A 12,077-nucleotide genomic window follows, 5' to 3' on the forward strand; every position below is an offset into this window, starting at 1 on the left:
GGGATAGGGACCCATTTGCCATAGGGCCCAAATGTCTCTTATTACTCCTCTGGATAGGAAAAAAACAGGAATTCCACAATTATATAATTTTTAAATTACGTTTGCAGAATAAATGCACATTTGATTTTTTTATATTGCCAAATCCCAATACCCATAACAATTTTTTTTGTCTAAGGGTCCATTTACACAGAAATATTATCTTACAGATTATCTGCCAAAGATTTGAAGCCAAAGCCAGGAACAGATTTGAAAAGAGAAGAAATTTCAGGCTTTCCTTTATGACCCAATCTCTGTTTATAGCCTGTTCCTGGCTTTGGCTTCAAATCTTTAGCAGATAATCTGTCAGATAATCTTTCTGTGTAAATGGACCCTAACAACTCATTTTAAAGGACAGTTTACATTTTTATTGGTGCCATTTTGGGGGAAATACAACTTTTTGATCACTCCTTTTCTGGCATTTTTGTAGTTATTTTTCTAATGCAGTTTGTCCAGGGAAACAAATGAAAAGACTAGTAACGTCTGTTTGTGTATTTTTCTGTTACCAGCAGCCTGACCATTAAAAGTGGCCACACACTATGACTTATCTGGTGTCTGGTAAACAAATGGGCCACATTTGCGGAGAAAAAAGCAGATTTTAAATTTAAAAATGCAGGTTTTCAAGAATTTCCAGGTAATTTATTTTCAGATATTCCGTTTTTTTCCAGGGAAATGTTGGGTTTCAGATTTGTTAGTGCACAATTTGTCCAAAAAAATGGCCCATATCCCAACAAAAGTACTAGGAAATGTTTTATTTCCCACCAGTGTATGGGATAAATTACATGATAATTTTATACTTTAGGTATGTATTTTTCATTCAAGTATTTTGTATAGAAAATGTTTACTTGGGTTACTTATTGATTTGATCTACATTTTTTGTTTTTATTACATTTCTTTATACAGTGTATTATGACTTGCAGTTTACTATGCTTGTCAGCATAAAACTGGGGAGTATGTTAGGCCCTGCGTCTGGTCCTATGGTCACTTTTCTTGCACCCTCCCTGAATTATGGACTTTTTAATAGACTAGAGGTGTATAATTCTAGTGGTCATCATTCGAAAAAAGCAGAACCTCCTATTAAGCTTGTTTTTACTATATCAAGTTACTGTACAATGCCTATAGCTTTTTATTTACTTATCTATCTATACAATTTATACTATAATCCAGCAGAGCATGCTCTGTGCAGATAACAGACAGCAGAGTCTGCTGACACATTTTAGCTTTCAAGCCAGTGTAATGCACCAATTAACTGCACTTCAGGCTTAAAGTATTTTCAAGATATGCAATTGTTATGGTTCAAAATATCTTTATTAACACAGATTTTCAGGTAGAAAACAAGTACAACGAGTAGTACATTCAAGCCAAACAGCGATGTGTCCATAGAAAATAGGTGTGATAATTTTGTGTTCCAAAAGCATCAACAAATTACAAAATTGTAAATAAAGCGGAGTGAAATACACAAAGTCCTGTTTCATTCTTAGTACGTTCCGCCTTACATAAAGAAAAAGATAGACAACCAAGGTATAACAAGAGAAACATAAGGCCACAGATTCTATCCAAGCCACATCACCGGGCCTAACAGAGATGAATATCATAAACTTATCCAAACAGTAATAACATCGAGACATAGACATACATAAAAGGGGGAACACAAAAAAGGTGGAAAAGAAAGGAAAAGGGGGTAAGGAGGGGAAGGGGGGAAAAACTCTCACCATGCTAGGTCCACCTCAGCCAATATGCCATAGGGAAGCCACAGTCTACCCACTCAGAGCAGGCTACCCAGCCAGCCAGGTGGCCAAATCCGGTGAGGATTTAACGTCCAACCACAGTCTCTGTCTGCTGCTAAATTTGGCTCCCGTATTATGTTCGTCAGACCTCAGCTCCTCCATACGCATGATCAGATTAAAGGCCTCCACCCATTGGCTTCTAGAAGGGGGAGACTGTGACTTCCATAATCTAGGAATGATTTTTCTAGTAACCAGCGGAAAACATCCCAAGAGACCCTCCTTAATTTTGGAGAGGGGGCCAGGTAGCACAGATAAGAGAGCCATTTTGGGAGTAAAGGTCACGGCAACACCTGTGACCTTATTGTAGTCCTGGACCCCTTTCCAAAATTTAGCAACAGGTGGACAGGACCACCATATGTGTTTGATGGAGAAGATATGCAATTTTTAATGTACATTAAAGTAGGGCTGGGCGATTAATCGAATTAATTCGATTAATTCGCCCAGAAGGTTAGAATCGATTTGATTTTTTGTGAAAATCGTAAATTCGATTTTCACAAAAAATCATTGCGGGCAGAGAAGGGCAGAGAAGCGCGGAGAGTCAGTCGGGCGGGCGGACGGGAGGTGCAGGTGCCGGGCAGGAGATGGAGGGCGGGCAGCACTGCGTGGAGGTGCCGGCCGGCCATGAGGTGCAGGTTACGGCCGGCGGGAAGTGAGGGGGCGGCGCTGCGTGGAGGTGCCGGGCGGGCGGGAAGTGCGGCGAGGTGCCGGGCGGGCGGGAAGTGCGGCGAGGTGCAGGTCGGTCGGCAGTCCCCCAGAGCCGCGACCGACCTTCCCCAGCTGTACACATAGCCCTCCTCCCCTCACCCCGGCCACACATGCAGGTCCCGGTCTCTGCAGGGACTGTAGTGGTGATAGCGTCGCTGCCATTACTGGAGCTGTACAGCAGGATCTTCACCCCTGATCCTGCTGTACAGCTCCAGTAATGGCAGCGACGCTATCACCACTACAGTCCCTGCAGCCTCCTGCAGAGACCGGGACCTGCATGTGTGGCCGGGGTGAGGGGAGGAGGGCTATGTGTACTCCTTTCCCAATCATTCCCAGCTGCCCCAGCCCCCCTCCATCTCCCCCAGTCGCCCTCCATCACCCCCAGTCGCCCTCCATCACCCCCAGTCGCCCTCCATCACCCCCAGTCGCCCTCCATCACCCCCAGTCGCCCTCCATCACCCCCACTCCTCCTCCATCACCCCCAGTCGCCCTCCATCACCCCCACTCCTCCTCCATCACCCCCAGTCGCCCTCCGTCACCCCCAGTCGCCCTCCGTCACCCCCAGTCGCCCTCCGTCACCCCCAGTCCCCCTCCATCCCCCCCTAGCTGCCCATCTATACCTGTACTACTACACCCCTCATCTGTACCTGTACTACTACTACACCCCTCATCTGTACCTGTACTACTACTACACCCCTCATCTATACCTGTACTACTACTACTACTACACCCCATCTATACCTGTACTACTACCACACCCCTCATCTATACCTGTACTACTACCACACCCCTCATCTATACCTGTACTACTACTACACCCCTCATGTATACCTGTACTACTACTACACCCCTCATCTATACCTGTACTACTACACCCCTCATCTATACCTGTACTACTACTACACCCCATCTATACCTGTACTACTACTACACCCCTCATCTGTACCTGTACTACTACTACTACACCCCTCATCTATACCTGTACTACCACACCCCTCATCTATACCTGTACTACTACTACACCCCTCATCTATACCTGTACTACTACACCCCTCATCTATACCTGTACTACTACACCCCTCATCTGTACCTGTACTACTACTACTACACTCCTCATCTATACCTGTACTACTACTACACCCCTCATCTATACGTGTACTAGTACTACACCCCTCATCTTTACCTGTACTACTACTACACCCCTCATCTGTACCTGTACTACTACACCCCTCATCTGTACCTGTACTACTACTACTACTACTACACTCCTCATCTATACCTGTACTACTACTACACCCCTCATCTATACGTGTACTACTACTGCACCCCTCATCTATACGTGTACTACTACTGCACCCCTCATCTATACGTGTACTACTACTGCACCCATCTTTACCTGTACTACTACTACACCCCTCATCTGTACCTGTACTACTACACCCCTCATCTGTACCTGTACTACTACACCCCTCATCTGTACCTGTACTACTACACCCCTCATCTGTACCTGTACTACTACTACACCCCTCATCTGTACCTGTACTACTACTACACCCCTCATCTGTACCTGTACTACTACACCCCTCATCTGTACCTGTACTACTACACCCCTCATCTTTACCTGTACTACTACTACTACACCCCTTATCCACTATACCTCCACTACTAAACACACAAAGAAGATCTCCTATACTATATGGGGGCCCAGAATGGCACACAGGGGGCTTGTCTACTACAGGGGAGCACTGTTACAGTGAGAAGCAATACAGTTGTCTCAAATGTCATTAAAATAGTATCTGATGCTGCAAGGACAAAACTATTCTGTTTATTTAGTAAAAAGGAAAAAAAAAATCGAGATTTAAATCGAGAATCGTCCAAAATTTTAAAAAAATCGAGATTTTATTTTTTGGCCATATCGCCCAGCTCTACATTAAAGGTACGAACAAACCTCTCCCCGTGCCCACGCGGCATCGGCCTCGGGACCCCCACCAGGCTCCAGGATCTCCTCTGCTGCCGACGCCACAACCTGGCTTATCAACAACTGATTGGATGAGTGGGCTGTCCATAAGCTTCATCACAACTCGGGGGAAAATTACTTCCGGTGGGGGTTTCAAGGCCAGTCTGCCTGTTCACCGTGGGCGTGGGGAGCTGTCGCACAGCACTATACAAAGCAGGGTTCCATTCCACCCAAGTATTGTATATTCTTATATACAGTTCCCGGGGAGGAACACACCGACATTATCTCGCTGTCTCCTGATCTTCATTTTAATTTTGTAGTTTTGAAAATGACCGCAAGAATTTTACGGTTGTTTTAATATTTATTATTTAATATTTTTTGCAACTACATGTATGTTTATAATAGGCCATATCAGGCTGGAAGCCGTTAGAATGCTTATAATATATTTATACAGGGGAGCTGAACATATCCCTGTAAAAATACTTTTCAAGGAAAAACACCCTGAGAGTTTCAAGCAACAAACCTCCTAAGTGAGATCTTGAACAGGTATTTCTCAGTGGTATTTCTTTGCAGAATACATATCATGAAATTATAACTGGCCTACCTATATACAATGGAATACAGCAAAATTACTACCTGTGTATTCTGAGTGATTTCTCTTTGTATTTTAATAGTGCAGAGAGGTTCTTAAACTTAAGAGGCCTTAGATGATCATAGGCTATGCCTAGCTTCAAAATCGTCAATCTTTTAATCAGCGTTTGCGGTATTTTGGTCTAGACTGCACAGATACAAAATTCTTTTTAAAATAATGAAGAATTAAATACTTGTGTAATGCAAAGCGAAATAAGCAGCAATGTATCAATAAATATTTGAACATGTAGGAATAATTAATGTTTATGGTGTTGCATTCTGGAATGTTCTTGCAAATGTTATTGCAAAAAGTTTTAGCAATCATCCTTGACACAGTTTCTTAAAGAAAATTTCACAGGATGAATTCACCAGAATTGGTAAAATCTGCAGCAAGTTACAGAGGAAATGGGTGAGATTCCAGAAATCCATGTGTTGTGGGTATTTTCTGCATGGTACATTGAACATGCTCTTGATTTTCAGTTGTGTTGAAGATTTCTCTCATATTTTACTATAGCCAGGTTGAAATCTTCAGTGAATTAAGAGCAAACTCTGCATGTTGTGTCTCCTCTCTGCCCTCTGCTTGGAGCCGAGTTGGCTTTGACTTTTCAATAGTATTGGAGCTCCCGAAATCATGGAGCTCCGAGAACCACTCCGCAGATCACAGTCCGCGCTACGGCCAGTTTACGGAGAACGTGTGAACATACCCTAAGGGTCCCTTTACATACACAGATTATCTGGCAGATTTCTGCAGCCAGGAAAAGACTATAAACAGAGAACAGCTCTTAAAGGAAAGACTGAAATTTCTCTTCTTTTCAAATCCATTCCTGGATTTGGCTGCAAAAATCTGCCAGATATCTGTCAGATAATCTCTGTGTGTAAAGGGATCCTTATGGTACTTTTACACGGAACGATTGATCGTTCGTTTTGGCACGATAACGATCGCATTCGAACGATAATCGTACGTGTAAACGCAGCGAACGCTCAAACGACGAGTGAGAAATCGTTCATTTTGATCTTTCAACATGTTCTCAAATTATCGTTGGTCGTTCGCAAAAAATTCGCAGATCGTTCCGTGTAAACATTCTTTCAACGATTTCACCTATGTGTGAGATAGGCTTAAGCATTCGCAAAACGATCACATAACGATTTTTCCGTACGATATATCGTTCCGTCTAAACGCTGATCGATATCGTTCATTCAAAATCGTTAATCGTGCGATCGAGCGAATTATCGCTCTGTGTAAAAGTACCATTAGTTGTATGACAAGGTGAAGTGCAGTGTTTGCTCTTATGCTGTTGGTGTTTGGTATGAGTTAAGGATACATGGTCCAGTTGAGTCTGCTGTAGAGTTTATTGAACCTCTGTATCTAAGTGATAAAGACTCTCCACTTCTTTACCAGCTATTACAAAACTTTTCATGTACCCATAATTAGTCTGTTATGTTTCTGGCTCAATGTTGCAACACACGATAAAAACTGAAGATGACATGTGTATATAGAGTCATTTTAATAGGTCATGTATGTGTGTGCGTGTGTATAGTCAGGACAACCACAATGTTCCACAAGATTTAATGGAATATTTTATTTAAATGCTGTGAGAATTAAGATTACTTTGAAACAAAAATTACAACTGCAGATGAAACTATTTTTGGTCAGAATTTTTGTGTATGGAGTACAAGTGAGTTTTCATGTTGCCCAGTATGTCACTCGATTTTTGCTGTAAGTTTAGCATAGCTAGTATATGCATAGCTAGCTTTTCAAACCATTTGCTACAATGAGTGATATATCTCTTTTATTATTTTCCTTGTGCAGGTCACTTGGGCCCCTCGTTTCAGTGTCAGCCAGTACATCAAGACCACATATGCAACGATGACAGCGAAAAGGTACATGTGCCCTTAAAAGCTCATAAATAACATGACAACCTTTCACACTTTCAAAAGAAACTCAATAATTGCTCATTACTTAAGCAATAACACATGGCGAGAAGTGCATTAAACATTTCAGCGCACAGCCTGGGAGTCTCAGATGCCTTAAGGAGGAAGCTTAACCTTTATTAAAGAATGTTTCTCATGAAATTCAAATCTGTGTCTACATATAACCTAATATATTTATTCATGTGCATTTCAGTGTCTGCGGATAAATGCATTTATAGAAAGGAATTGCAAAAGAGACACAAAATCTGAAATGCAGCAAACAGAGGTGAAGGTGACATGAGTGGATCATTTATAAAAACAAGAGATGTTTTATACGGCACTGGCACAGTGGATGGAGGATTTTTGGGTGCTTGTTGGTTTTGTCTGCTAACTGCATATATAGTATGTGCAAATGATGAACTTGTATGGTGCAGTAGTGAAGCCAGATCATGTGGGATTTGTGATCTTGAAGCTCCTACAGCGTAATAATATTTACGGTCCCCTTAAATAACAATGGCATTATATGACACCATGCATGATGAGATCATCTATCTCATTTGTCTAGTAAGACAGCTCTTTCTAGTAAGATAAGGTTAATGTGTTAACCTGCTTTTACATTTATATTACTGCTGTACTGCAGGGAGTCAAGATAGCCTTTCAAACATAGGGACTTTGTTATGATAGCTCCCTTTGTAACTAAGGGTTGTTATGCACACAGCTTTATTCTATGGAGTGGAAGTTACAACCTGTGCTGCTGTATATTGGCTTTGTATGGCACTTTATTGCTGAGGTACTCTCCCCTACAAGGGAATCTGTCACTTGTTTGGCCACCTGAAACGACATAGCATACATGGCATTAGTGTCCTCATGCATGTTATAATTTTTTATAGGCAGTTTGATCGTTTATTGCAGGGATGCCAGTACTGCCAGTTTTCAATTGCCAATCACGCGAGCAGTGTGTACTTACCATTCGCGATGCTCTGTGATCTGGAGTGTTGCTAAAAACATTCTTTATTCTGGGCTGACAGTGTCACCGGGGCAGGTCTGTGACACTCCTTCCCCGTTCTCCAATCACTGCTGTATCTTCAGGCTGCCACCTACCATCTGGAATTATTGACATCCAGAGAACAGGGCAGCCTAAAGATACAGCAGCAGCCGGAGAACGGGACAGGAACTGATGGTGTCCCAGGCCTGCCCCAGTGACACTCAGCTTAGAATAAAGAATGTTTTTAGGAATATTCCAGATCACAGAGCATCGGATGGTAAGTATGCACTGCTCGCATGATCGGCAACAGGAAACTGGCTATCTGTGCTGTCAGTTTCTCTTTAATGTGACCATTACCAAAGGTTTGCACTGGTAAGGGTTTTCATAGACAAATACTGGAATATAAATGTTCTACAGATTTCTCACATGCAGAGTGTATTTGTGTGTTGATCATTTTTGACTGATGATAGAACACATTTTGTTTTCTGAACTTGATGCCTACTTGAATAGTACCTTCTATAGTGTGGATTCAAAATCATGATGAAAAATTGGTTTAATCTCTTTGCAATCTGTTTACCTCAGTTTTTTTCCAGTCACATCCCCTCCCATCTCTTTCCTTGCCCCTCCTCTCTCCATAGACTTCTATAGGCTTATCTCATCCCTTAGTGAGCAGCTTTGTCGGCATTGTGAACACACAAGGGAATTGAGCTGTTTCATGGAGCAAATTAAAGTTTAGAAGGGAGAGGACAGGAAAAAGAAACAACTTTCTCTGATAATGTGTATTAAACATTTTTATTGATTTATTTATGCAAGCTTTGTTGGAACAATATTGCCTATTATAATATTAGAATTATACTACTACTAATAATATTATGTTATATTATAATAAAAAGAATAGAACATATCTGTAAATGACACTGAGGTAGTTTTCTGTATGACCTCAGCTATCACACATTTGCATCTCAATATTTTTAATCGGCCTCTAACTAAACGTACCGATATAAAGGCACTTCCCTTTACCAATCTGAATTATTGTGTACATGCAGTTTCCCTCAGCTCATAGAATACCAAATAATAGATATTTTGATATGTTGCTGCCCATGGTGAGACTAACAATTCATTTCATACTTATTATCTATTGTCTCCTTCCCCAAGTTCTGAGCTGCTGATTTCTGCTGAAAACACAAACATCTGTGTGTTAGCTTTTCTCTCTGTCTCCTCCTTCTCCTTCCTGCTGAGGTGGATGATACCAGCAAGTCCCTGACTGGCTTTATCTGCAACATTGTAGCTTCTTTGTAATGCTGGAAGCATTAATCACAATAAGTTTATTTGCAACCCACCCAGCATTACAAAGAAGTTACAGTGTAGCAGATAAAGCCTGCCAGGAACTTGTTTACATCAGCTGTCTCAGAAAGGGGGGGGGGGAGACAGAGATAAAAGTTCACACACAGATTTTTGTGTTTTCAGAAGAAAGCAGCAGCTGAGAACTGCTGAGTATTTGAGTAAAATACCCCTTTAAAGCATGTGACTAAAAGATAGGGAAGGAAGAGAAAAGTACAAGAAGTTTACCTTTATTCTCCCCACCCAACTTAGTAATAAGAGGTTCTGTAATTAACAGATATTAAGGCTCTATTACTTGAGCAATTATCTGCCAATTTAGGGCCCTTTTACACAGAAAGATTATCTGCCAGATTATCTGCCAAAGATTTGAAGCCAAAGCCAGGACTGGATTTGAAAAGAGGAGAAATCTCAGGCTTTCTTTTATGACCTGATATCTGTTTATAGTCTGTTTCTGGTTTTGGCTTAAAATCTTTGGCAGATAATCTGTCAGATAATCTTTCTGTGTAAAAGGGCCCTTAGGCAGATATCGCAGCTTGTAATAAAGTAATAAAGACAATGATCAGCCGAGGAGTGAGCAATTGTTTGCTTGTTAGCTGATTGTTGTCTTTTAAGCTGGGTTCACACACAGTATATTTGAGGCTGTATTTGGTCCTCGTGTCAGGTCCTCATAGCAACCAAAACCAGGAGTGGATTGAAAACACAGAAAGGATCTGTTCACATAATGTTGAAATTGAGTGGATGGCCGTCATTTAATGGCAAATATTTGCTGTTATCCTAAAACAACGGCTGTTATATTGAAATAATGGCCGTTATTTACTGTTATATAGCGGCCATCCACTCAATTTCACCACTGTGTGAACAGATCCTTTCTGTGTTTTTAATCCACTCCTTGTTTTGGTTGCTATGAGGACCTGACATGAGGACCAAATACTGCCTGAAATATACTGTGTGTGAACCCAGCCTTAACATGTATAAAAATAATCGGCTACTGGCTGTGTATCAAGTCCCTGATTTTTAGTAGCCCTGATTAGTGTTTAGTGGACTTGTGAAAGGGTTTGCCAATTTATAGTAACTGTACTCACTGCACTTACTGACAGCAGCTCCCTGTGTACCTCATAGAGCTAATATCAGACTCCCCTGCTCCAGGCTGTGCTGCCCTGCTCGGTGGTGAGTCTGGCCATAAGATGACCAACATGGAGGAGCATGTGACCATACCCTACCCACTGTGTACTTCATAGGCATTTACAGTGGTGGACACTGGGGGGCGTGGCATGGCCACATACTCCTTCATGTCAGTCATCTTAAGGAAAGACCTACCTCAGAGCAGGGCAGCCCAGCCTGGAGGAGGGGAGCCTGATTTTAGCTCTATGAGGTACACAGGGAGCTGCTGTCAGTACATACAGTGAGTACACTTACTAATACTGTACACTGAACAATTTTACTATAAAGTGGCCAACCCCTTTAAGGTTTGGCAATGTTCTCCGAGCCCAAACACTCGGCATTTGCTTCCCTGTGGCTGTATCCATGTTTTCCAGGCAGTATGCCCTAGGGAGTTCTAGAAAGGATACAGCTGCTGGGAGTCAAATGCAAGCATTCAGGTATGGAGAACATTGCTGAACCCAAACAGTTCAGCAGGTCCGCTCAACACTAGTCATCATGCATAATAGTTTATGGAGAGTGAACTAGGGGCATCTAGAGACACAATATTTCCTTCATTTTCTTCTGTTAGATAGAATCTATTTAATGTTGCAGTGTAAAAGTAGGTTGATGAAAACATCTCACGTAATTATTGCCTTTTTTCTTAGATGTTTAGACACTTCCAAGGGTGACTCTCACTAACATTTGGAATGTGAATTGTTATGCTCAAGCCATATGTCATCAGTAAGCAGCTATATCCATCATTTTGGAAAAGTGACCTTCTGTTCTGCTGCTGCTAATAGTGCTCTGTTTGCCTTGCTGGCCTACAGTCGTTTAGCTGCTATAACAAACGTTTTAGCTATAAAAAAGTAAAAATAAAAGGGGAGGGGGCAAAACCTGATGACATGCTCACTGGTATTGTATATCAAATAGTCTGCTATAAATGGAACCACAGATATAGATCTACTGTGCAGCTTCCCATCTGCGGCGGTAGCTTTACATCAGTGAAAAAGTAGTTTTAATTGGGCAAAGTCGGGAGAGGGGAGCTGCCCATGACTAGTCACACCTCTTTGCACACAGTGTTGGGATGATTGAAAGACAGAGAGACCACTAACGGGTCCCCCTGCCTGTCAGTCATCCCCGCAGAGTCCCCATCAATGAACATGCCATTGTGGAGTTTCAAGTCCGCTCAGCCAGTCAGTGACGGAGGTGGGATCCTGCCTCCGTCACTGACTGGCTGATCGGACTTGAAACGTCACATCTTAAGCCCGCGTCAGAGACCAGGAAGCAGCTGGACAGAGGGGACCGGAGTGCCGCTGGAACCGGGAAGGTGAGTGAACGTCGCTGCCCTCAGCCACCTCCTCCCCAACCAGATCGAACAAAAGCCCCCCCCTGCCGGAGTACCCCTTTAAGATGATCATTGGGCTCTGTTGTAAGGTGGATTGTTCAAATGTGGCCATGGAGTGTTCACAGGAGGCAGTATGGGTCTCCATGACCAAATTTTTATATGTTGTACCACACTGAATTTTTTTTTAATAAAAGCAGCTTTAGGCTATGTTCACACTGTTTCCAAGAAAAAACACTGAAT

At 42.3% G+C, this 12,077-nt stretch overlaps 1 protein-coding gene and 1 long non-coding RNA gene across 3 annotated transcripts in view; one reads left to right on the top strand and one right to left on the bottom strand.

Annotated features, from left to right (window-relative positions):
- Positions 1-12,077, top strand: part of RNF38 (ring finger protein 38) — a 256,727-nt gene that overhangs the window by 153,058 nt on the left and 91,592 nt on the right. For both annotated transcript variants that reach the window (XM_069962196.1, XM_069962197.1), the window contains exon 2: positions 6,926-6,996. In XM_069962196.1, the coding sequence (XP_069818297.1) occupies positions 6,926-6,996 (71 nt within the window). The remainder of the gene's footprint in view (positions 1-6,925; positions 6,997-12,077) is intronic.
- The window catches only part of LOC138785828 (uncharacterized), a 46,697-nt gene continuing 41,295 nt past the window's right edge, over positions 6,676-12,077 (bottom strand). Inside the window, exon 4 of the long non-coding RNA XR_011362159.1 lies at positions 6,676-7,857. This is a non-coding gene — a long non-coding RNA (uncharacterized lncRNA). The remainder of the gene's footprint in view (positions 7,858-12,077) is intronic.

Source organism: Dendropsophus ebraccatus, chromosome 3, assembly GCF_027789765.1.
Source record: "Dendropsophus ebraccatus isolate aDenEbr1 chromosome 3, aDenEbr1.pat, whole genome shotgun sequence".
Taxonomy (NCBI): Eukaryota; Metazoa; Chordata; class Amphibia; order Anura; family Hylidae; genus Dendropsophus; species Dendropsophus ebraccatus.